The sequence below is a fragment of the Rhinoraja longicauda genome, chromosome 18 (genome assembly GCF_053455715.1).
Source record: "Rhinoraja longicauda isolate Sanriku21f chromosome 18, sRhiLon1.1, whole genome shotgun sequence".
Classification (NCBI taxonomy): domain Eukaryota; kingdom Metazoa; phylum Chordata; class Chondrichthyes; order Rajiformes; family Arhynchobatidae; genus Rhinoraja; species Rhinoraja longicauda.
This window is the reverse complement of record NC_135970.1, coordinates 35,897,996-35,921,005: the sequence shown is the minus strand read 5'-3', so window position 1 is coordinate 35,921,005 and position 23,010 is coordinate 35,897,996. Positions and strand designations below refer to the sequence as shown.

General features: G+C 46.3%; 1 protein-coding gene across 1 annotated transcript in view; it reads left to right on the top strand.

Annotated features, from left to right (window-relative positions):
• Positions 1-20,548, top strand: part of prmt3 (protein arginine methyltransferase 3) — a 142,884-nt gene extending 122,336 nt beyond the window's left edge. The window contains exons 15-16 of the mRNA XM_078415505.1: positions 760-847; positions 20,259-20,548. Coding sequence (XP_078271631.1) covers positions 760-847; positions 20,259-20,368 — 198 coding nt within the window. The 3' untranslated portion in view covers positions 20,369-20,548. The remainder of the gene's footprint in view (positions 1-759; positions 848-20,258) is intronic.
• The last annotated feature ends 2,462 nt before the right edge of the window (positions 20,549-23,010 follow it).

Genomic DNA, 23,010 nt, shown 5'->3' with positions numbered 1-23,010 from the left:
AATCGCCACTGAAAGTCACTATTCAATTGGGTGCTGTTCACAAACAAGAGTGAGTATCCCATACAGAGACACAAAAAGCTGGAGTAACTCAGCGGGACAGGCAGCATCTCTGGAGAGAAGGAATGACACCCAGGTCACGTTGCATCTCCCCTTCTCCCAATCGTCACTCCAAAGACGTACAGGTATGTAGGTTAATTGGCTGGGTAAATGTAAAAATTGTCCGTAGTGTGTGTAGGATAGTGTCAATAGTGTTAGTGTGCGGGGATCGCTGGGCGGCGCGGACTTGGTGGGCCGAAAAGGCCTGTTTCCGCGCTGTATATATATGATATGATATGATATATGATATGATATGATATGAATGGGTGATTTTTCGGGTCGAGACCCCTCTTCAGAGTATGCCATGTTTAGTTTAGTTTACTTCAGAGATACAGCACGGAAACAGGCCCTTCGGCCCGCTGAGTCCTTGCTGAACCGCGATCCCCGCATATTAACACTACCCTACTCTACACACACTTGCAATTTTACCGAGGCCAATTAAACTACAAACTTGTACGTCTGGAATGTGAGAAGAAACCGGAGCACCTCGAGGAAACCCACGCTGTCACAGGGAGAAGGTACAAACTCCGTACAGACTGTAGTCAGGATCGAACCCAGGTCTCTGATGCTGTAAGGCAGCAACTCTACCGCTGCGCCACCGTGCCGCCCTTGTCTTGTGGGAAGATTGTCTTTAATCAGATATCTCTCTTTGTTGGTTTCCAGGTCACGTTCTCCTCGGGTCCATTAAGCACCACAACTCACTGGAAACAAACCGTGTTTATTCTGGAGCATCCTATCTCAGTAAAGAAAGGTAACTGATTTGTCCAACTGATTTGTCCTTTATGTCTGAAGAAAGGACCTCCACCAGAAACGTCACCCATTCCTTCTATCCAGAGATGCTGCCTGTCCCGTCCCGCTGAGTTACTCCAGCTTTTTTGTGTCTTATCTTCCATTTAAACCAGCATCTGCAGCTCCTTCATAGAAACATAGAAACATAGAAAATAGGTGCAGGTGTAGGCCATTCGGCCCTTCGAGCCTGCACCGCCATTCAATATGATCACCCTTTATACAGTGGTAAGGCTTTTGCGAAGCAGTTGAAACAAGGAACTGCAGATGCTGGCTTACACAAAAGGACACCAGGAGCTGGAGTCACTCAGCGGGTCAGACAGCATCTCTGGAGAACGCAGACAGGTGACGTTTCGGATTGAGAGCCGTCTTCAACCCGGTTTAAAGTTAATTGGAAGATCACTGATATGACCCGCTGAGATACTCCAGCGCTTTGCGTTTTTCCTGTTTGTCAACCAGCGTCTGCAGTTCCTTGCTTCTACTAAAAGAAATTCAATCGGCCGGGATAGCAAGTGTAGGAAGGAACTGCAGATGCTGACTTACACCAAAGATGGTCACAAACTGCTGGAGTAACTCAGCGGGTCAGGCAGCATCTCTGGAGAGAAGGAATGGGTGACGTTTCGGGTCGGGGTCTGAAGAAGGATCTCGACTCGAAATGTCACCCATTCCTTCTCTCCAGAGATGCTGCCTGACCCGCTGAGTTACTCCAGCATTTTCATATCATATCATATCATATACATACAGCCGGAAACAGGCCTTTTCGGCCCACCAAGTCCGTGCCGCCCAGCGATCCCCGTACATTAACACTATCCTACACCCACTAGGGACAATTTTTACATTTACCCAGCCAATTAACCTACATAGCTGTACGTCTTTGGAGTGTGGGAGGAAACCGAAGATCTCGGAGAAAACCCACGCAGGTCACGGGGAGAACGTACAAACTCCTTACAGTGCAGCACCCGTAGTCAGGATCGAACCTGAGTCTCCGGCGCTGCATTCGCTGTAAAACAGCAACTCTACCGCTGCGCTACCGTGCCGCCCTGTGTATCTTCTATGTATAGAAACAATCAGTTCAAACTCAAGTACAACAGATAGGGCAACGATACAGAACGGAGAAAGATACAGAGTGCAGAATAGAGTCCTCAGCATTACAGCACATCGGTTCCATAGCTTTGGGTGGCTGATTGTAGCTGCTGCAATGATACAACTTCAAATGTAAAGCTTAATATTAAAGATCACTTTTTTTTTAACTGCGTTTAATTATAGTGTGTTCATTTTAAGCCAGGCTGTTGCGTTAAATTAATGGTTGGCTTGGATCCAAGATTTGATGGCTTTTACAAATGACAAGAACAAGAAATATGGCACCAGTGCACACAAAACGATTAGCTGTGAACATCAAGGCTGTGTTCAGAGGTTACCCTGGGTCTTTGCCAGAGGAAGGCTCCAGCCAGCTGCCCTGCACTGGCTTTTACTGTAAAGAAATCTCTGCATCAAATGGATTAAATCTGCAGGTTTAGTTTCGAGATACAGTGCGGAAACAGGCCCTTCGGCCCACTGAGTCCGTGCCGACCAGCGATCCCCGCACTCTAATGCAATCCCGCACACGCCGGGGATAGTTGACATTTCTGCCAAGCTAATTAACCTACAAACCTGAAAAATAGACACAAAATCAGTGGAGTAACTCAGCGGGACAGGCAGCATCTCTGGAGAGAAGGAATGGGTGACGATTCGGGTCGAGATCCTTCCGTCTGAAGAAGGCTGGACCCGAAACGTCACCCGTTCCTTCTCTCCAGGGATGCTGCCTGCCCCGCTGAGTTACTCCAGCATTTTGTGTTCCATCTTCGGTTCAATGCAGTACCTTCCTACACAACCTACAAACCTGTACGTGTTTGGAGTGTGGGAGGAAACCGAAGATCTCGGAGAAAACCCACGCAGGTCACTGGGAGAAAGTACAAGCTCCGTACAGACAGCACCCGTAGTCGGGATCGAACCCGGGTCCTGGTGCGCTGTAAGGCAGCAGCTTTACCGCTGCGCCACCGTACCGCCCATGTGTGACAGTGTCATATTCCCCCCCCCCCTGGTTTCCACGGTAACCTGAAGGGAAAATGTCAATGTCATTAATGTAATTATTGCTAAGTCTGAAGAAGGGAAAAAACCCTTCATCAGACTTAGCAATAATTAAAAATGGTTACAGCCCACTATCTGGCAAAATTTAACCAGCAATACTTGTGTTTGTATCAAATTTCTGTATGTGCATATTTTAGTGTCTTGTGCTTTGATTAAAAGTGTTTCGGTCTCATATACATCGGTCTTTTAGGCGTGGAAGCAAAAAAATGTAAGAGCACAAAAAATAAACCTCCATTTACTTTGAGTTATAGGGGTGGTGTTTAACTTTTAATGGGAAGGGTAGAAGGTTTCCTTTCGAGAACCGTTCAGCTGCAACTCTGTTGCCTCTGAGAAATTACTTAGATATGTCAATCCTCCCCCCCCCCCCACAACATTTTTTCTTTCTATCATCAGTTTTCTTTGTCCAACTGAGAAGTAATCTTTCACTTGGATTGTCGATCATCCATTTTGGCGATTCGGGCTCAGAAATCCTTTAAAATTGAGAGAATTGTCAAGCTCGATTACTTATATTGAGGCAAGGTTTGATTTATGAAGGAAGGAACTGCAGGTGCTAGTTTACACCAAAGTTAGACACGAAATGCTGGAGTAACTCGGCACGGTGGCGCAGCGGTAGAGTTGCTGCCTTACAGCGAATGCAGCGCCGGAGACTCAGGTTCGATCCTGACTACGGGCGCCGTCTGTGCGGAGTTTGTACGTTCTCCCCGTGACCTGCGTGAGTTTTCTCCGAGATCTTCGGTTTCCTCCCACACTCCAAAGACGTACAGGTATGTAGGTTAATTGGCTGGGTAAATGTAAAAATTGTCCCTAGTGGGTGTAGGACTAGTGTTAGTGTGCAGGGATTGCTGGGCGGCGCGGACCCGGTGGGCCGAAGGGCCTGTTTCTGCGCTGTATCTCTAAATCTAAACTCGGGACAGGCAGCGTCTCCCGGAGAGAAGGAATAGGTAACGTTTCGGGTCGAGGTTTGAAGAAGGGTCTCGACCCGAAATGTCACCTATTCCTCCTCCCCATAGATGCTGCCTGTCCCGCTGAGTTACTCCAGCTTTTTGTGTCTATCTTTATTGGGCTCAAAAATCCTTTGAAACCGAGAGAATTGTCTAGGTGGAATACGTATATTGAGTATTGAGTATAATATATTGAGGCAACATTTGATTTATGTCAGGATGTGTCTTCAGTGTGTATCAAATATGAGGAGGCTGTTCTTTGATGGAACCCTGTTAGGCCCTGTAATAGGTAGCAATCAGAAATTCAAAACAATGTTAAAAGATTTGTTTGAAATTTTGTCAGGAGATGTTTGGAGGAAAAAAACCACAATAATGTCTCTAATATTTTGCCCATATTAATGCATGAATTGCACTCCTGAATTTATTGATAATTATTAAGATAACTCTCTGTGTTAAATTCCATCAGCCATTCCTCCGCCCACCTGGCCAATTGATCCAGATCCTGCTGCAATCTTTCACAACCATCTTCACCATCTGCAAAACCACCCATTTTTGTATCATCAGCAAACTTGCTAATCTTGCCCTGTATGTTCTCATCCAAATCATTAATGTAGACGACAGACAGTAACGGGCCCAGCACCGAACCCTGAGGCACACCACTAGTCCAGTCCGAGAAGCAACCTTCCGCCATCACCCTCTGCTTCCTTCCATGGAGCCAATTTGCTATCCATTCAGCTATCTCTCCTTGGATCCCATGCGATCCAACCTTCCAGAGCAGCCTACCATGCGGAACCTTGTCGAATGCCTTACTGAAATCCATGTACACAACATCTACGGCTCTGCCCTCATCGGCCTTTGTGGTCACGTCTTCAAAAAACTCAATCAGACACGACCTCCCACGTACAAAACCATGCTGACTAATCAGCCCTTGCCCGTCCAAATGCCTGTATAACCTGTCCCTCAGAATACTCTCCAGTAACTTTCCAACTGCAGATGTTAAGCTCACTGGCTTATAGTTCCCAGCATTTTGCCTGCAGCCATCTTGAAAAGAGGTACAATATTTGCCACCCACCAGTCTTCCGGCACCTCTCCTGTATTTAAGGACAACTCATAAATTTCAACCAGGGCTCCCGCAATTTCCTCTCTGGTTCCCCACAATGTCCTCGGATATATTTTTGGGGGATAGTTTTATACACAATATAAAATCATTTGCTTTTTTGTGCACAACAATGTCTCTCTATATAAGTGTATGAAGTAGAACTAATATTACTACATGATTACTCTAAAGGGTTTATATAGGGTTTGGTTCAAATAAGATCTTTTCTTTGACCAAATTCTTTGGCTATTTTCATTAGACCTTGAAAATTTTGTTTCACGCCTTTTTAAACCATTGTTTTGCCTTCTCATCTTTGAAAGTGACCTGTATCGTGTGTAGGAAAGAACTGCAGATGCTGGTTTAAATCGAAGGTAGACACAAAATGCCGGAGTAACTCAGCGTGAGACAGGCAGCATCTCTGGAGACCCTTCCCACAGACTCTCCCACTGAAGGAGAGTCTCGACCCGAAACGTCACCCATTCCTTCTCTCCAGAGATGCTGCCTGTCCCGCTGAGTTACTCCGGCATTTTGTGTCCAAGTTATTGTCACTGGTTCGGCTTTAAAATCGGCGCTGTGTCCCGGAGGCATATATTTCCCCCTCCAACGCACCGCATCTCTGATCTGAAATCGTCCCTGGTGACATCGAGCATTAAATTGAGATTTTACATACGCCATTGGCTTTCTGCCTGTTCAGTGTGTCTGTCAAATCAGCCATTGTGAAGTGAAGCGTATGCATATTGCCCTCCCTTTAATGTCATTGTTGATCCATTGACCCTTTTGCGGAACGTTTTCCGCGAAACTGTTCACCGGCCTTTGTCATTGTGGGGGAGAATGAGAGAGGCCGTTTTGCTGTGCCCACCCCCCGGTACATGAATTCAACACGGCCATTGTTGTTTCACGTAATGAATTCCAACTCCCTATTAATCTACATGCGGCAATCGAGTGCAATGCACTTATCGCTGATGGTTCATCATAAGTCTGGTTGATGTCACTCAACCTCCGCAGGGCTCTCTGCACCCGCGCATTCAGCAGCACCAGCGCTGCAGGAAAAAAACAAAATATATCAGTCATGTTAGATCAAAATGACATTGACAAATTGCCCTTCTCACCTCCCGTGTTATGCGGTTCCTTTTAAATCCAGCTAGGAGATACCCTCCTGGAGCTAGGAGATACCCTCCTGGAGATGTACAAGGCAGCTCGATCCACATTGCTGCTTTGCAGGCTGACGATTTTTTTCTTTTTCTTTTGTTAAACCCAGTATTTTTCCCCATTAATTCAAAGTGAAGGCTGAAGATGAACGCACTTTTTCTCCCGATACCCCAGCCTCTCTGACAGGTCGTGGAGGTGCACGCTCCTGTGCGCACTGAATGCGCTTAATTTTATTTAACACGTTGCCTAATTTTCCATCGGAACGCGCTGCCAGGGGTGGTGGTGGTGATCGTGGCGTTTTCGAGGCTTCAGATAGGTACATGGTAGGGCAGGGAATGCAGGGATATGGCCCCAGGCAGATGGGATCAGTTTAACAGAGCATCATGTTCAGCACAAACATTGCAGGCTGAAGGGTCTGGTCTTGTGCTGTGTTCCATTATTTATAATTTATATATATATAAATAACAGACCCTTCAGCTCGCAATGTCTGTGCATAAGCATGTATATATAAATGTGTGTGTATGTGTATATGTAGAAATAAATTTCAACTTTGACTCATGGTTTATGTACATGTGTGTGTGTGTGTATAGAAATATATATGTGTGCATATATATATGTATGCACATACACACACACACACACACACATAATATATATATGTGTGTGTGTATAAATGGTTTAATGGCATTTTATATATATATAGTGTCATTAAACCATTTATATATACACATACACTCACACATACACACACACACCTGTGTGTGTGTGTGTATACACCCAGTTTATGTCTGTACATATATATGTATAAACATGTATATATATATATGCTGAACATGGATATGCATATATATACTAAACTGTTTTTGTTGTAGATTATGGTGCCTATGGTGTTTACATAACAGCTGTGCTGCTGAAAGTAAGAATTTCATTGTTCCATTTCGGGACCGATGACAATAAAATACTTGACCCTCTCTCTCTCTTTCTCTCTCTCTCTTTCTCTCTCTCCCTCTCCTTTGCCTCTCGATTTCTCCTCCTCCCTCCAGTCGGTGTATGTGCCAGTCCACATTGCTCCCTACAACACGTGCAAGTTACCCTTGCCTGCCCTTCACTTGTCAGCCACTGTCAACCGAGCGTTCAACTATTCTCATCTCTCATCTTGTCGGTGGGGGGGGGGGGGGGGGAGGGTGGAACGTCAGGTTTTGATTTCTTTACGTTTTAGAAAGATCTCCATAATTGCTGACTTGTGATAAATCATTGCCATTGGCATTCAGCGCCAGCCCGGTGCAGATGCAGTGACTCCACTGTGTCGTCGTGAAGCATAATCCACAGCCTGTTTTCACTGCAGTAAACTTGATGCGGCAAACCCTTCCAGCTCAGGATTATTCCCAGAGCAAGCTGCACCAACTCGGATTCCTGATTGCACGTGCTCCTTCGTGCCTGGGCTGCTAAGGATTTTCACTCACTTCAAAGGGCAGTATGATGGCTCTTTGATTTTGTGTCAGTGGCAGCAATCTTTGCTTTTTTTACTTTGGAGAGGCAGCGTGGAAACAGGCCCTTCAGCCCACCGAGCCCACGCCGACCAGTGATCACCCCGTACACTAGCACTATCCTCACGTACACTGCCTCAGAAGGCAGTGGAGGCCAGTTCGTTGGATGCTTTCAAGAGAGAGCTGGATAGAGCTCTTAAGGATAGCGGAGTGAGGGGGTATGGGGAGAAGGCAGGAACGGGGTACTGATTGAGAGTGATCAGCCATGATCGCATTGAATGGCGGTGCTGGCTCGAAGGGCTGAATGGCCTACTCCTGCACCTATTGTCTATTGTCTATTGTCTATTGTCTATCCCACTCACACTGAGGGACAATTTACAATTTAAGGAAGCCAGTTAACCTACAATCCTCTACGTCTTTGGAGCGTGGGAGGAGACCGGAGGAAACCCACGCAGGTCACGGGGAGAACGTGCAAACTCCGTACAGACAGCACCCATAGTCGGGATCGAACCCGGGTCTCTGGCGCTGTGAGGCAGCGACCCTACCGCTGCGCCACCGAGTGCCGCCCCACATGAAGGCTTACTGGGGGATTGTATAAGAAGGGAACAGTCTGACGACACAGTCGTGCTCATCACAAGACGCTCAGTTGGAACACATGATGGCCGGCACAGTGGCGCAGCTGATAGAGCTGTTGTCTGGCGCCAGAGTCCCTGACTCGATCCTGCCTCAGAAGGCAGTGGAGGCCAATTCTCTGAATGCATTCAAGAGAGAGCTAGATAGAGCTCTTAAGGATAGCGGAGTCAGGGGAGAAGGCAGGAACGGGGTACTGATTGAGAATGGTCAGCCATGATCACATTGAATGGCGGTGCTGGCTCGATGGGCCGAATGGCCTCCTCCTGCACCTATTGTCTATTGTCTGACCTCGGTTGCTGTCTGTACGGAGTTCGCACGTTCTCCCTGTGAGCGCGTGGCAGCAATCGTTGGAGAAGAAGGATGGGTGACGTTTCGGGTCGGGACCCTTCAGAATGGGTTTGGTCAGAAGATTATCCAATCAGAAGAAGAAGGGTCCGGACCTGAAAGGTCACCGGTCCTTGTTCTCCAGCGATGCTGCCCGACCCGCTGAGTTACTGCAGCACTCTGTGTCTGTCTTTACACCGATATCTGTTGTGCTGCTGCTGGTTGGAGTATAATTTCCCGTTTTGGGGCTGATGGCAAGGAAAGACTCTTGACTCTTTGGAATGGAGTAATGATAAACGTAACAATAATTACGATGACAGAACAGCGGAATGTTGCAAGCTGTCAAGTGGATGAGTCTGATTTTTCCAGGCACCAGGCAATTGTTCTGACCTGAACTGGAAACGAAAGCAGCCAACATTAATAATTGTGTTTAATGTAGTGAAATAATCTGTGGTTGACTTTGTCATGTTGGCACTGACCCAGTGTTTGAAGCCAAGCTGCCTAACTATTTTCAAACACCGCCTCCAGGTTTATTGATCGTGGCAAGAGTAAACATCTGATCAGAGAAGATCGACCCTGTTAACTGATCTATTGATCTATTGCAAAAATGGAAACAAGTCCAATTGAAGTTGGGAAAGTCTCAAGCTATTATTTGATATTCATTGTGCAAGGATAAATATAACAGCTGGACATCACCATCTGTTGAATAAATTTAGATTTCGTTCAGTTTCGAGATACAGCGCGGAAACAGGCCCATCGAGTCCGCGCCGACCAGCGATCTCCGCTCACTAACACTATCCCACACACACTAGAGGGACAATTTACATTTACAGCAAGCCAATTAACCGAAAACCTGGACGTCTTTGGAGTGTGGGAGGAAACTGGAGGTCCCGGGGAAATCCCAAGCAGTTCACGGATGAGAACGTACAAACTCCGTACAGACAGCACCCTTGGTCAGGATCGAACCCGGGTCTCTGGCGCTGTGAGGCAGCAACTCTACCGCTGCGCCAATGTGCCGCCCAAATTCTGGAGCTCATGCTGAATTCGGCTTGGAGACGTTCATGTGACAATTTTTGAGTTAGTGTGACATCAATGGTTGATTGAAAGAAACAGGCCCTTTGGCCTAACGAGTCCATGCCGACCATCAATCACCCGTTCACACTAGTTCTACGCTAACCCATTTTTTTCAACCCCCCTAGATCCCCTCCCCTTTCTCCCACACATCCCCCCCCCTCTTTCTTCCTTCCCCCCTCCCCTGTGCTTCACCTGGATTCACACCTATTTCACCCTTCCCCATCCCCCACCACCCACATTCCTTCCTCTAGCTTCACAATTTGCAGCTCTTGAAACCTTTTGTCTTACACCTTCGGGTTTTAATCTCTGGCCTTCGTTCCAACCTTCTGCCGAACCTGTCTATTTAGGGTGAATGCACAGAGCTTTTTACCCAGGGTAAGGGAATCAAGAGGACAGAGGATTAAGATGAGTGAGGAAAGATTAAATTGGAAACTGAGGGGGTAACCTTTTCACACAGAGGGTGGTGGGTGTATGGAACAAGCTGCCAGAGGAGGTAGTTGAGGCTGGGACTATAACAACATGGTGGCACGGTGGTGGAGCGGTGGAGTTGCTGCCGTACGGCGCCAGAGACCCGAACACGAGTGCTTGTCTGCCCGGAGTTTGTACGTTCTCCCCGTGCCATGCGTGGGCTTTCTCCGAGATCTCCGGTTTACTCTCACGCTCCAAAGACGTGCAGGTGGCTTGGTGTAAATGGAGATTGTCCCTCGTGTGTGTAGGGCAGTGTTAGTGTGCAGGGATCGCAGATCGGCGTGGATTGAAGGGCCTGTTTCCCCACTGTATCTCTAAACTAAACAGGCAACTGAACCATCCTACCACAACAAAAGAGCAGTCCTGACCTACTTTCGACCTCATTGGTGACCCTTGGACTACCTTTAATCGGCCTTTACTGGCTTTACCTTGAGTTCAACGTTATTCCTTGTATCATGTATCTGTACACTGTGAATGGGTCAGTCGTAAACATAGATCGTCTTTCCGCTGACTGACTATCGCGCAAATAAAGCTTTTCACTGTACCTCGGTGCACGGGACAATGAACTAAACTAAACTAGATGACCATTCCAATCTGATGAAAGTTCATTGACCAGACAGGTAAACCTTGCTTTCTGCGTCGAAGCTCGCTGAACAATTATTGTCAATTCTGGAAGTTGGTGAGGCCGCATTTAGAGTATTGTGTTGAGCTCTGGGCACTGTGTTATGGGAAAGATGTCAAGCTTGAAAGGGTTCAGAGAAGATTTACGAGGATGTTGTCAGGGCTAGATGGTCTGAGCTATAGGGAGAGGTTGAGTAGGCTGGGACTCTATTTCCTTGGAGCGCTGGAGGATGAGGGGAGATCTTATAGAGGTGTACAAAATCATGAGAGGAATAGATCAGGTAGATGCACAGAGTCTCTTGCCCAGAGTAGGGGAATCGAGGACCAGAGGACATAGGTTCGAGGTGAAGGGGAAATGATTTAATAGGAATCTGAGGGGTAACTTTGGTTACACAAAGGGTGGTGGGTGTATGGAACGAGCTGCCAGAGGAGGTAGTTGAGGCTTGGATTCTCCCAACGTTTAAGAAACAGTTAGACAGGTACATGGATAGAACAGGTTTGGAGGGATATGGGCCAAATGCAGGCAGGTGAGACTAGCATAGCTGGGGCATGTTGGCCGGTGTGGGCAAGTTGGACCAAAGGGTCTGTTTCCACACTGTATCACTCTATGACACTGTTTTTTATGGAGATTGTGGATTGAAAGAGGAAGCAGATGCTGCAACCAAAGTACTTCATCAGATTTGCACCACAAGAAGGCAATCTCTCACAACAGAACTTCAAATTAATTAGCTACGGTTTGCCATAATAATAATGGGAAAAATACATCAAAGCTGTCTTACTTCAAGCAAATAGCATTTCTAAGTAATTAAATTTATAAATGAATAAGTTTAATTTAAGGCATAACCAAGAGAATTATCGGCATTGCTTTGATGTTTACTTTAGGGAAGACATACTGCACGCAAACAGGCCCTTCGGCCCATCGATTCCGCTCCGACCAGCGATCCCCGCACGATAACGCAATCCTACACACACTGGGGACAATTTACAATTTTACCCAAGCCAATTAGCCCACAAACTTATACGTCTTTGGAGTGTGGGAGGAAACCTGAGATCCCAGTGAAAACGTGCAGACTCTGTACAGACCATCCAAAATCAGGATCGACCGCTGTGCCACCGTGCCACTCCTACTGAGTGCGTTTTAACCTGTTGGGATTGGAGTTGGTACTACACTGCAGTAAGATTTCACCTCGTTTTTTGAGCATTTTATAATTCAAGTCATGAAGGAAGAGTATTACATGAATCATTTAAATTTATATAATGTACCTGTAATCCATTCTGCTGAATAGGAGCATTGTAGCTATAAATACATAGCCCCTCTGTATTTTCTCTGTGATGTTTGCAGTTAATGAAATGCACAGTGCGGTAAACTATGTTTCTTTGCCATTGGGGCACGCTCTGAAAACGAGAAATCAGTAAATTAATTCAAAGCGAAATGTTGGCAGTTAGATTCTGCAATGTGTTGGCATAACCAGTATTTAATTAAAACTGCATCACGTGCACCCGTTGGGGTCAAACCTCTCCTGCATTGGTGCAGCACCCTCTCCTCTCCCCCTCCCTCCTCCCCCTCCCTCCCTCCTCCCCCTCCCTCCCTCCTCCCCCTCCCTCTCTCTACCCCCTCCCTCCTCCCCTCCCCTACCCCCTCCCCATCCCCTTCCCCCCTCCATCTCCCTCAACCCCCCTTATCCTCCTCCCTCCCTCCTCCCCTCCCCCTTCCCTCCCCTCCACCCCCCTCAACCCCCCTTATCCTCCCCCTCCCTCCTCCCCTTCCCTCCCTCTCCCCATCCCTCCTCCCCTCCCCTATCCCCTCCCCATCCCCTTCCCCCCCCCACCTCCCTCAACCCCCCTTATCCTCCTCCCTCCCTCCCTCCTCCCCTTCCCTCCCTCTCCCTCCACCCCTCCCTCCTCCCCTCCCCCTTCCCTCCCCTCCACCCCCCTTATCCCCCCTCCCTTCTCCCCCTCCCTCCCTCTCCCCCTCCCTCCACCCCTCCCTCCTCCCCTCCCCCTCCCCATCCCATCCCCTTCCCCCTCCACCTCCCTCCACCCCTCCCTCAACCCCCCTTATCCTCCCTCCCTCCACCCCCCTCCCTCCCCAGGAGATAGATTTAAACTTTAAAATGTGAATAACAAAAAATATAACACCGATTTCAATGAAACTTCTTCCATTAGCACCAAAGGGACGACGGTGAGTAAGGTGGGCCTAACATTGTCGCGCTATCGTGTGCCTTATATCCTGGTAATGGGTGCTTCCAGCTCATTTTGTCTGTGAATCACCCATGGAGCAAAAACACGTTCAAGAAAATAAGGGGGCACAGTGCACGTAGACTTTCAGTCTAAATGTAGCGGTACAGCATGGAAACAGGGCCGTAGGCCCACCAGGCCATCGCCCACCAGGCCATCGCCCGCCAGGCCCTCGCCCACCGTCCACATGCACTCGTCATGCTTTATCCCACCTTCTCATCACTCACACAACATTAGGAATCATTCGTACAGAGGCCAATTGGCCTACGAACCTGCACATCCAAACTAACCCACGAACCCACACGTCCCAATTAACCCACAGACCTGCACCTCTTTGGGATGCGGCTGGAAACCTGAGCACTTGGAGAAAACCCACGCAGGTCACGGGGAGAACGTGCAAATTGCACGCGGACAGCGCCCGAGGTCAGGATCGATCCCGGGTCTCTGGCGCTGGGAGGCAGCAACTCTGCCGCTGCGCCACTGTGCTGCCCTTCGACTCTGAAGCTAACGTTCTTGGTCTCCAATCACTGCGCTCTCTTGGAACTTGTTTACGGATCAGAGGGCAATCTCCCAGCTGTAAAATGGCTCACCACTGCTAATATTCCCCCTTCTTTGGTATACTAGTTGGCGGGTGGGAAAGCATAGGGGGTTCATGGTGTTATATCTTGCACGGAAACACTTTGAGGGAGGGTAAACAGGACAGATGATTTACCCGCTGAGTTACTCCAGCATTTTGTGTCTATCTTCGGGTGTAGACCAGCATCTGCAGTTCCATTCCTAAACAGATTTTTTCTTTTCCCAGTCTTCCGTTTGTTGAAGTTCAGATGAAAATTAAATGCCGACAACCTTTTGTGATTAGCTCTCAATAGAACCCGTGCCTACTTACTCGGTTTAATTGGGCTTCGGGTCTTTAAATCTTTGGATTGACTCTAAGACTTTTCATCACATGGCAGCTGGAAGCTGCATACTGCAGAAAAATCTTCATTGTCATCTGAACACAAATCAAAGCACAAATGACATGAAAAGGAGAGATTAAATATTGCCCGCAGTGTGGCTGGATTATTCTTAGATGACAATAAATTACCCTGTCCCACTGTTAATTTCTCACAATGGTAATCTTCTTCATGAAACTTGCACACTTTTTAAATTCTCTCACAGTTAGCCAGTTGTAATTTTCTCTTTGTCAGAGGTGCTGTTTATAAGTGATAGCAAGCATTAGTGTCCCAGAATGGAAATGCTTTGCTCAGTTTAATGAACCTGGGTGACTATTACTTTCGTCTTCTCTTTGTAAATTGGCATAACATTTTATCAACCTACCACCAAAAGTTTCATTTATAGTCTTTGCCCTGCCGTCCTCACTGTGTGTGCTTGGCCAAGAGGTTGCGGCACGGTGGCGCAGCGGTAGAGTTGCTGCCTCGCAGCGCCAGAGACCCGTGTTCGATCCCGACTGCGGGTGCTTGTCTGTACGGAGTTTGTACGTTCTCCCCGTGACCCACGTGGGTTTTCCCTGGGTGCTCCGGTTTCATAGAAAAAATGAAACAGAGAAAATAGGTGCAGGAGGAGGCCATTTGGCCCTTCGAGCCAGCACCGCCATTCATTGTGATCATGGCTGATCATCCACGATCAATACCCCGTGCCTGCCTTCTCCCCGTATCCCTTGATTCCACTAGCCCCTAGAGCTCTATCTAACTCTCTTTTAAATGCATCCAGTGAATTGGCCTCCACTGCCCTCTGTGGCAGAGAATTCCACAAATTCACAACTCTCTGGGTGAAAAAGTTTCTTCTCACCTCAGTTTTAAATGGCCTCCCCTTTATTCTTAGACTGTGGCTCCTGGTTCTGGACTCCCATAACATTGGGAACATTTTTCCTGCATCTAGCTTGTCCAGTCCTTTTATAATTGTATACGTCTCTATAAGATCTCCTCTCATCCTTCTAAACTCCAGTGAATACAAGCCCAGTCTTTCTAATCTTTCCTCATACGACAGTCCCGCCATCCCGGGGATTAACCTCGTGAACCTACGCTGCCCGGCCTCAATAGCAAGGAAATCCTTCCTCAAATTAGGAGACCAAAACTGCACACAATACTCCAGATGTGCTCTCACCAGGGCCCTGTACAACTGCAGCAGGACCTCTTTACTCTTATACTCAAATCCTCTCGTTATGAAGGCCAACATGCCATTGGCTTTCTTCACTGCCTGCTGTACCTGCACGCTTACTTTCAATGACTGGTGTACAAGGACACCCAGGTCTCGTTGCACCTCCCCTTTACCTAATCTGACACCATTTCCTCACAAACTACAAAGAGGTACAGGTTTGTAGGTTAATTAGCTTGGTATAAAAGTAAATTTTCCCGAGGGTGTGTAGGATAGTGTTAGCGTGTGGGGATCGCTGGTCGGCGCGGACTCAGTGGGACAACGGAGCTGTTTCCACGTTGCATCTCTCAGCTAAACTAAACTAAAAGTTGTCTATCGTATCTACGGACAATAGTACGATTAAATCTCACTCGCAGCAGCATAACAGACCTGTAACCACAGTACTCATACATAAAATGTAAAAAACTGAAAAAATAAATTAATAACCTAAATAGGAGTGCAAAGAAATGTGTAGGAAGGAACTGCAGATGCTGGTTTACACCGAAGATAGACACAAAATGCTGGAGTAACTCAGTGGGACGGGCAGCATCTCTGGAGAGAAGGAATAGGCCACGCTTGTTCCGCCTGTTGCTCCAGCATTTTGTGTCAGTCGTGGGAGTACAAAGAAGACGGAAATCCAAAGGCCATAGTCCACAGAGATTCCAAATGCCAAAAGCCGCAGTTTAGTGTAGTTTGGAGATACAGCGTGGAGACAGGCCCTTCGGCCCACCGTGTCCACACAGACCATCGATCACCTGTTACACTAATTCAATGTTTTCCCACCTTGGCATCCGACTCACACTAGGAGCAATTTTTACAGAAGCCAATTAACCTGTAAACGTGCACGTCTTTGGAAACTGGAGCAAACCCATGTGGGACGGTCACAGGGAAAACGTACAAACGCACGGGCCAGAAATCTGAAATAAAGGCAGGAAATGCTCAACAGATCTGGCAGCATCTTCACGGAGAGAAGGGGTTAACTATTCTAGTTGATGAGCTTCCTTCAGAGTTGATAGATCATCAGCTATACGGACATACCGGGCCTGTTTAATGGGATCAAAGGAGAGAACAGGATTTTTTATCAATAAGGTACGCAATGTGGAATTGGAATGGAAACCTACAGTGAGCAATAGAGACATAGAATGATTCAGTGGAAACAGGCCCTTTGGCCCAACTTGCCCACAACAGCCAACATGTCCCACCTACCCATATCGCTCCAAACCTGCCCTATCCATTCTAAAGAAGGGTCTCGCCCCGAAACATCACACTTTCCTTCTCTCCAGAGATGCTGCCTGTCCTGCTGAGTTACTCCAGCTTTTTGTGTCTATCCATACACCTGTCTAACTTTCTTAAATGTTGAGATAACCTCTGCCTCAACTGCCTCCTCTGGCAGCTTGTTCCACACACCCACCACCCTTTGTGTGAAAAAGTTACCCGTCAGATTCCTATTAATCGCGTTAATGACGTTCTGTGACTTCATGCTCTTGGTATTTGTATAAAGATCTTGCTGTTTATGGAGTAGAAAATAACCTCCCCACCTCCCCCATCCTAGTTGTCCTACTAGTTCCACTGTTCGCATCCTTGTTTGTATCCCTTTGTTATCACCTATACCCCAGCCACCAATGGACCATTGTGGACTCCACCCTTCCTTGGTCATCTGTTGCCGGCCCTGCTTTGTTCTGGCCTTTTCTTACCCTCTAGTTCCCTCCCCTCTACTTCCAGTCTGAAGAAGGGTCCCGACCCGAAACGTCACCCTTCCTTTCTCTCCTGACCCGCTGAATGACTCCAGCACTTTGTGTCTACCTTGCTGTTTATTGAACTAGGTTTGAAAGTACTTAAGTTTACTTGAAGTCTATCTCTTTCCAGCTAGTACTGACATGTATTCTTTTAGTTGGCTTTTTTTAGAGACAAATCTGTTTCTTGGAATGTACATGTAATGCAGTAAAAGTAAAATTTATGTTTTAATTAAAAGGCACTATTTATCAAGCAGTGAGCAGAAATGTTTTCAAGAGACAGCTTTCTGATATCATATTTGCTAACGTAATTTCCAATACAATGGTAGGCAGATCGGAAAAATATTGCAGAAATAGAATATTTGTTTTTGCACGATCTTTTACTGCCTAATTTCATTAACACCATTAACTGGGGTGGCACGGTGGCACAGCGGTAGAGCCTCACAGCGGCAGAGAACCAGGTTCGATCCTGACCTCGGGTGCTGTCTGTGCGGAGTTTGTACGTTCTCCCTGTGACCTGCGTGGGTTTCCTCCAGATGCTCTGGTTTCCTCCGACATCCCAAAGACGTGCAGGTGAGTGGATTAATTCTACAAATTGCCCCTAGTGTGTCGGATGCGAAAGTGGGATAACAAGTACTGTGCTGGTCAGTGTGGACTCGGTGGGCCGAAGGGCCTGTTTTCAAGCTGTATCTCTAAATTAAACTAAATTCATTTGCATTATTTCTACTTGACTCCTATTATCTCTTTCCTTATATTGGCTTTTGTAAAAGCAGAGGATTACAAAATAAAGTCTGTGAGAAGAAGAAAAGTCTAGTGCATTATCCGATGATAACCAAGCCATTATTTCAGTAGACTCATATTTGCTCCATATGATTCCAATAGCCATCTGTTTGTAAGCAATAACAGTGCATATCATTTACTTGCATGAGCTACATTTGACTTTTCATTTTAAGCATAATAGTAGAGTGATGCAAGAGGGTTAGAATTTTACATGGTGCACTTAATTAAAATTGATAATGGCGTTTAATGGTTTTGATGCGTTGATGGAGTCGAGAGTCAAGAGGGTTTAATGGTCATGTGTACCGAAAATGGAGCAATGAAATTCTTCCTTGCAGCAGCGTAACAGGCCTGTAAACGCAGTACTCATAGATATCATAATAAACCAAGAAGAGTTCAATAAATTAAATATTATATATTATACAGAGCGATACAACGTGGAAACAGGCACTTCAGCCCAACTTGTTCACATCGACCAGCATGTCCCATCTAAACTGGTCCCACCTGCCCATATCCCTTTAATCCATGTACCATGTCTAAATATAAGAAAATAACTGCAGACGCTGGTACAAATCGAAGGTATTTATTCACAAAATGCTGGAGTAACTCAGCAGGTCAGGCAGCATCTCAGGAGAGAAGGAATGGGTGACTTTTCAGGTCGAGACCCTTCTTCGGACTGTCTGTCTAAATGTTTCTTAAATCGTTGTGATAGTCTCTGCCTCAACTACCCCACCCCCGGCAGCCCGTTCCATATATCTACCACCCTTTGTGTTTCTATTAAATCCTTCCGCCCTCACCTGAAACCTATATCCTCTGGTTATCGATTCCCCTACTCTGGGTTTAAAAAAAAAGTATTTTAGTACAAATAAATGCACTGTCCTTAGTGTCATTCATAGCTTAGTTGATGTTTGTGGTGTTCAAGAGCATGATGGTTGATGGGAAGGAACTAATCCTGAACCTGGACGTTACAGTTTTCAGTCTCCTGTACCTTCTGGTGTGGGTCTCTGATGAAGCTGTCTGCCTTTTTGAGGCAGTGACTCCTGGGGTAGATCCCTTTGATGGTGGGGAGGTCAGTACCTGTGATGGACCGGCCAGTTTAGTTTCGTTTCGTTTATTGTCACGCGTACCGAGGTACAGTGAAAAACTTTCGCTGCGTGCTAACCAGTCAGCAGAAAGACTATACATGATTCCAATCAAGCCATTTACAGTGTATAGATCAAAGATACTAGAGGAACAAGATGGACCTCCCCGTTGAAATCGCCTGTACTGAAGTGTAGTACGCAAAGGAGCCATTTTAGTAGGCAAAACCCGCCATCCGCTCTGCCTCTCGGGGTGTAATCAGTGTTTTGGGAGAACAGTATGTGTGATGATACCATTAAAATGCAGAATATATCTCGTCTATCAATTCACAGATTTTTGTTCTTTTTCTTTTTAAATGTTTCTGCAAGTTTCTGCCTACTAAAATGGCGCCATCACTTTCTACGGTTTTTAGGGCCGAGTGGTCATAGAAATATAGAAACATAGAAAATAGGTGCAGGAGTAGGCCATTCGGCCCTTCGAGCCTGCACCGCCATTCAATATGATCATGGCAGATCATCCAACTCAGTATCCCGTACCTGCCTTCTCTCCATACCCCCTGATCCCTTTAGCCACAAGGGCCACATCTAACTCCCTCTTAAATATAGCCAATGTTCTGGCCTCAACTACCTTCTGTGGCAGAGAATTCCACAGATTCACCACTCTCTGTGTGAAAAAAAACGTTCTCATCTCGGTCCTAAAAGACTTCCCCCTTATCCTTAAAATGTGACCCCTTATTCTGGACTTCCCCAACATCGGGAACAATCTTCCTGCATCTAGCCTGTCCAACCCCTTAAGAATTTTGTAAATTTCTATAAGATCCCCCCTCAATTTTCTAAATTCCAGCGTGTACAAGCCGAGTCTATCCAGTCTTTCTTCATATGAAAGTCCTGCCATCCCAGGTCTATCTTGTTCCTCTAGTATCTTTGGTATCGATACATGATAAGGTTATAACGTTTACTCATATCATATCATATATATACAGCCGGAAACAGGCCTTTACGGCCCACCAAGTCCGCGCCGCCCAGCGATCCCCGCACACCAACACTATCCTACACCCACTAGGGACAATTTTTACATTTACCCAGCCAATTAACCTACATACCTGTACGTCTTTGGAGTGTGGGAGGAAACCGAAGATCTCGGAGAAAACCCACGCAGGTCACGGGGAGAACGTACAAACTCCTTACAGTGCAGCACCCGTAGTCAGGATCGAACCTGAGTCTCCGGCGCTGCATTCGCTGTAAAGCAGCAACTCTACCGCTGCGCTACCGTGCCGTGTGAGGTAAAGCCAGCAAAGTGCGATCAAGGACTGTCCGAGGGTCACCCATGAGGTAGATGGTAGTTCAGCATTGCTTGTGTATAACCACTGATACAATGTGTATCGCCACTGTTCACTGGGGGACATGAACTAGATGTTTTAATGCATATCTTAAGTTTTCCCGATTTATTATTTTTTGTATCCATAGAAAAATAATATGTTTCTTTTGTTTTTTAGGTGATGTCTTAAGCGGAAGGATTACCTGCTGCAAGAATAGGAAGGATCCACGATCATTGATTATAACGATATTAATTAACGGCACAAAGCAAACCTACAGTCTTCAGTAGAGACCTTTGTGCCTCTGCTTCCACAAGGTTTGCTTTCACCTGTTTAGTTTGTTACACCAAATTTAGTTCTCAACAAGTACATGTGATAACTGAACATCCATTTGTCACGGGCAGACCAAGTATAATCAAAATGATTCTGCGAACTTCCAAGTTATTTTTGTGAATAAAGCAATTGTTTACCTTGAAAGTTGTGTGTCAGTCATGGGTCAGTTTATCAATATTAAATTTATACAAGTCTCGTTGATCACGTTATCAATTATAATAGAACTCTTCAATGCTATTTGGAAGTATTTTCCAATGTTTCCGATAGTGGGAGAATTTAGATGAGGGGGGGACCTCATTGAAACCTATCGAATAGTGAAAGGCCTGGATAGAGTGGATGTGGAGAGGACGGGAGAATTTTGGACCAGAGATCACAGCCTCAGAATAAAAGGACCTACTTAAAGAATGGAGACGAGGAGGAATATCTGTCACCAGTGGGTGGAATTCGCTGCCACAGATGGCAGTGGAGGCCAAGCCATTGGGTATTTTTAAGGCGGAGATTGGTAGGTTCTTGATTAGTAAGGACATCAAAGGTTATGGGGAGAAGGCAAGAGAATGGGGTTGAGAGGGAAAATTAGATCAGTCATGATCGAATGGCAGAGCCGAGTCGATGGGCCGAATGGCTTAATTCTGCTCCTCTGTCTTATGGTCTTATAATGAAAATTGTAGTGTTTGAGGGAAATGCTATTCATATTGCCTACTGGAGAGTCATGGAGACATATAGAACAGAAGCTGCCCTTCGGCCCAACTCATCCATTCCGGCCAAGGTGCAGCAATCTAAGATAGTCCCATTTGCCTGCGTTTAGCTCATTTCCCACGAAACCTTTCCTATTCGAGTACCTGCCCGAATGTCTTTTAAATGTTGCTGTTTTTCATGTTCCTATATATAAATGTTCCCTCAACTACCTCCTCTGGCAGCTTGTTCCATTCGTCCACCACCCTCTGTGTGAAAATGTTGCCTTATCCCCATAACCCCTGACACCCGTACTAATCCATGTAGGGCATGTAAGGAGTAATAGTTATTTTCGTGTTACAATAACCGGGCAATTTAGCAATGACATTTCCAGTTTAATTTGGACGTGAAGTCTATTTTTGTAAACGTTTTCCAGTGCTGTGAGCTTCACAATTTTATCTCCATCGCGTCTGAGTCACTCATTATTTAGACCAGTTATGTAAACAGCCGCAGTAACAAATTGAACATGCATCTGTTAGCATAGGAGGTTCATCCAAGGCCGTGCGAACATACCTGTTTTACTTTTAAAATTATCCCTAATGTATAGCAGGTGGATGGGACAGTGGGATAACATCAGGCAGTACAGTGGCAGAGCGGTAGAGTTGCTGCCTCACAGCGCCGGGTTCGATCCTGACTATGGGTCAAGTCAAGTCAAGTCAATTTTATTTGTATAGCACATTTAAAAACAACCCACGTTGACCAAAGTGCTGTACATCTGATTAGGTTCCAATGGAAAAAAAATGAAACATACAGTAGCACGCAAACAGTTCACAGCGCCTCCTCAATGAGCCTCAAACGCTAGGGAGTAGAAATAGTTTTTGAGCCTGGACTTAAAGGAGTCGATGGAGGGGGCAGTTCTGATGGGGAGAGGGATGCTGTTCCACAGTCTAGGAGCTGCAACCGCAAAAGCTGGGTGCTGCCTGTACGGAGTTTGTACGTTCTCCCTGTGACCTCGTGGGTTTTCTCCGGGTGCTCTGGTTTCCTGCCACACTCCAAAGATGTGCAGGATGCTTCCAAGATGGCGCCAAACCCAGGTGACTATTTGCGTGCTGGCCACAGAAGCAGATCTACAATCACATATTACAATCGCTTCTCGCTCTTAAATCTCTACAGCAACACTGCTTACTTTAACTATAATACTGGCTTTATCTTGCACTAAACGTTATTCCCTTATCATGTATCTATACACTGTAAATGGCTCGATTGTAATCATATATTGTCTTTCCGCTGACTGGTTAGCACACAACAAAAGCTTTTCATTGTACCTCGGTACACGTGACAATAAACTAAACTGAATTGATGGGTCAGGATTAAAACGTGTACTCATTAAGACCATGCTGAACTCCATCATAAAATTAAAATCAGACTCATCATTTTACACAAATTATTTTGAAGTGACGTTTTCTAATTTTAGTTTAGCTTCGTTGAGAGATACAGCAGAAAAACAGGCCCTTCGGCCCACCGAGACCGCGCCGACCAGCGATCCCTGTCCACTAGCACTATCCTACACACCAGGGACAATTTACAATCTTCACCGAAGCCAGTTAATCTACAAACCTGTACATCTTTGGAGTGCGGGAGGAGGCAGGAGCACCCTGGGGAAAGCCCACGCGGTCACGGGGAGAACGTGCAAACTCCGTACAGTCAGCACCCGTAGCCAGGATCGAACCTGGGTCTCTGGCGCTGTGATACTCTGGCGCTAAATACACTGGAATTTAGAAGGATGAGAGGAGATCTTATCGAAACGTATAAGATTATTAAGGGTTGGACACGTTAGAGGCAGGAAACATGTTCCCAATGTTGGGGGAGTCCAGAACAAGGGGCCACAGTTTTAGAATAAGGGGTATGCCATTTAGAACTGAGATGA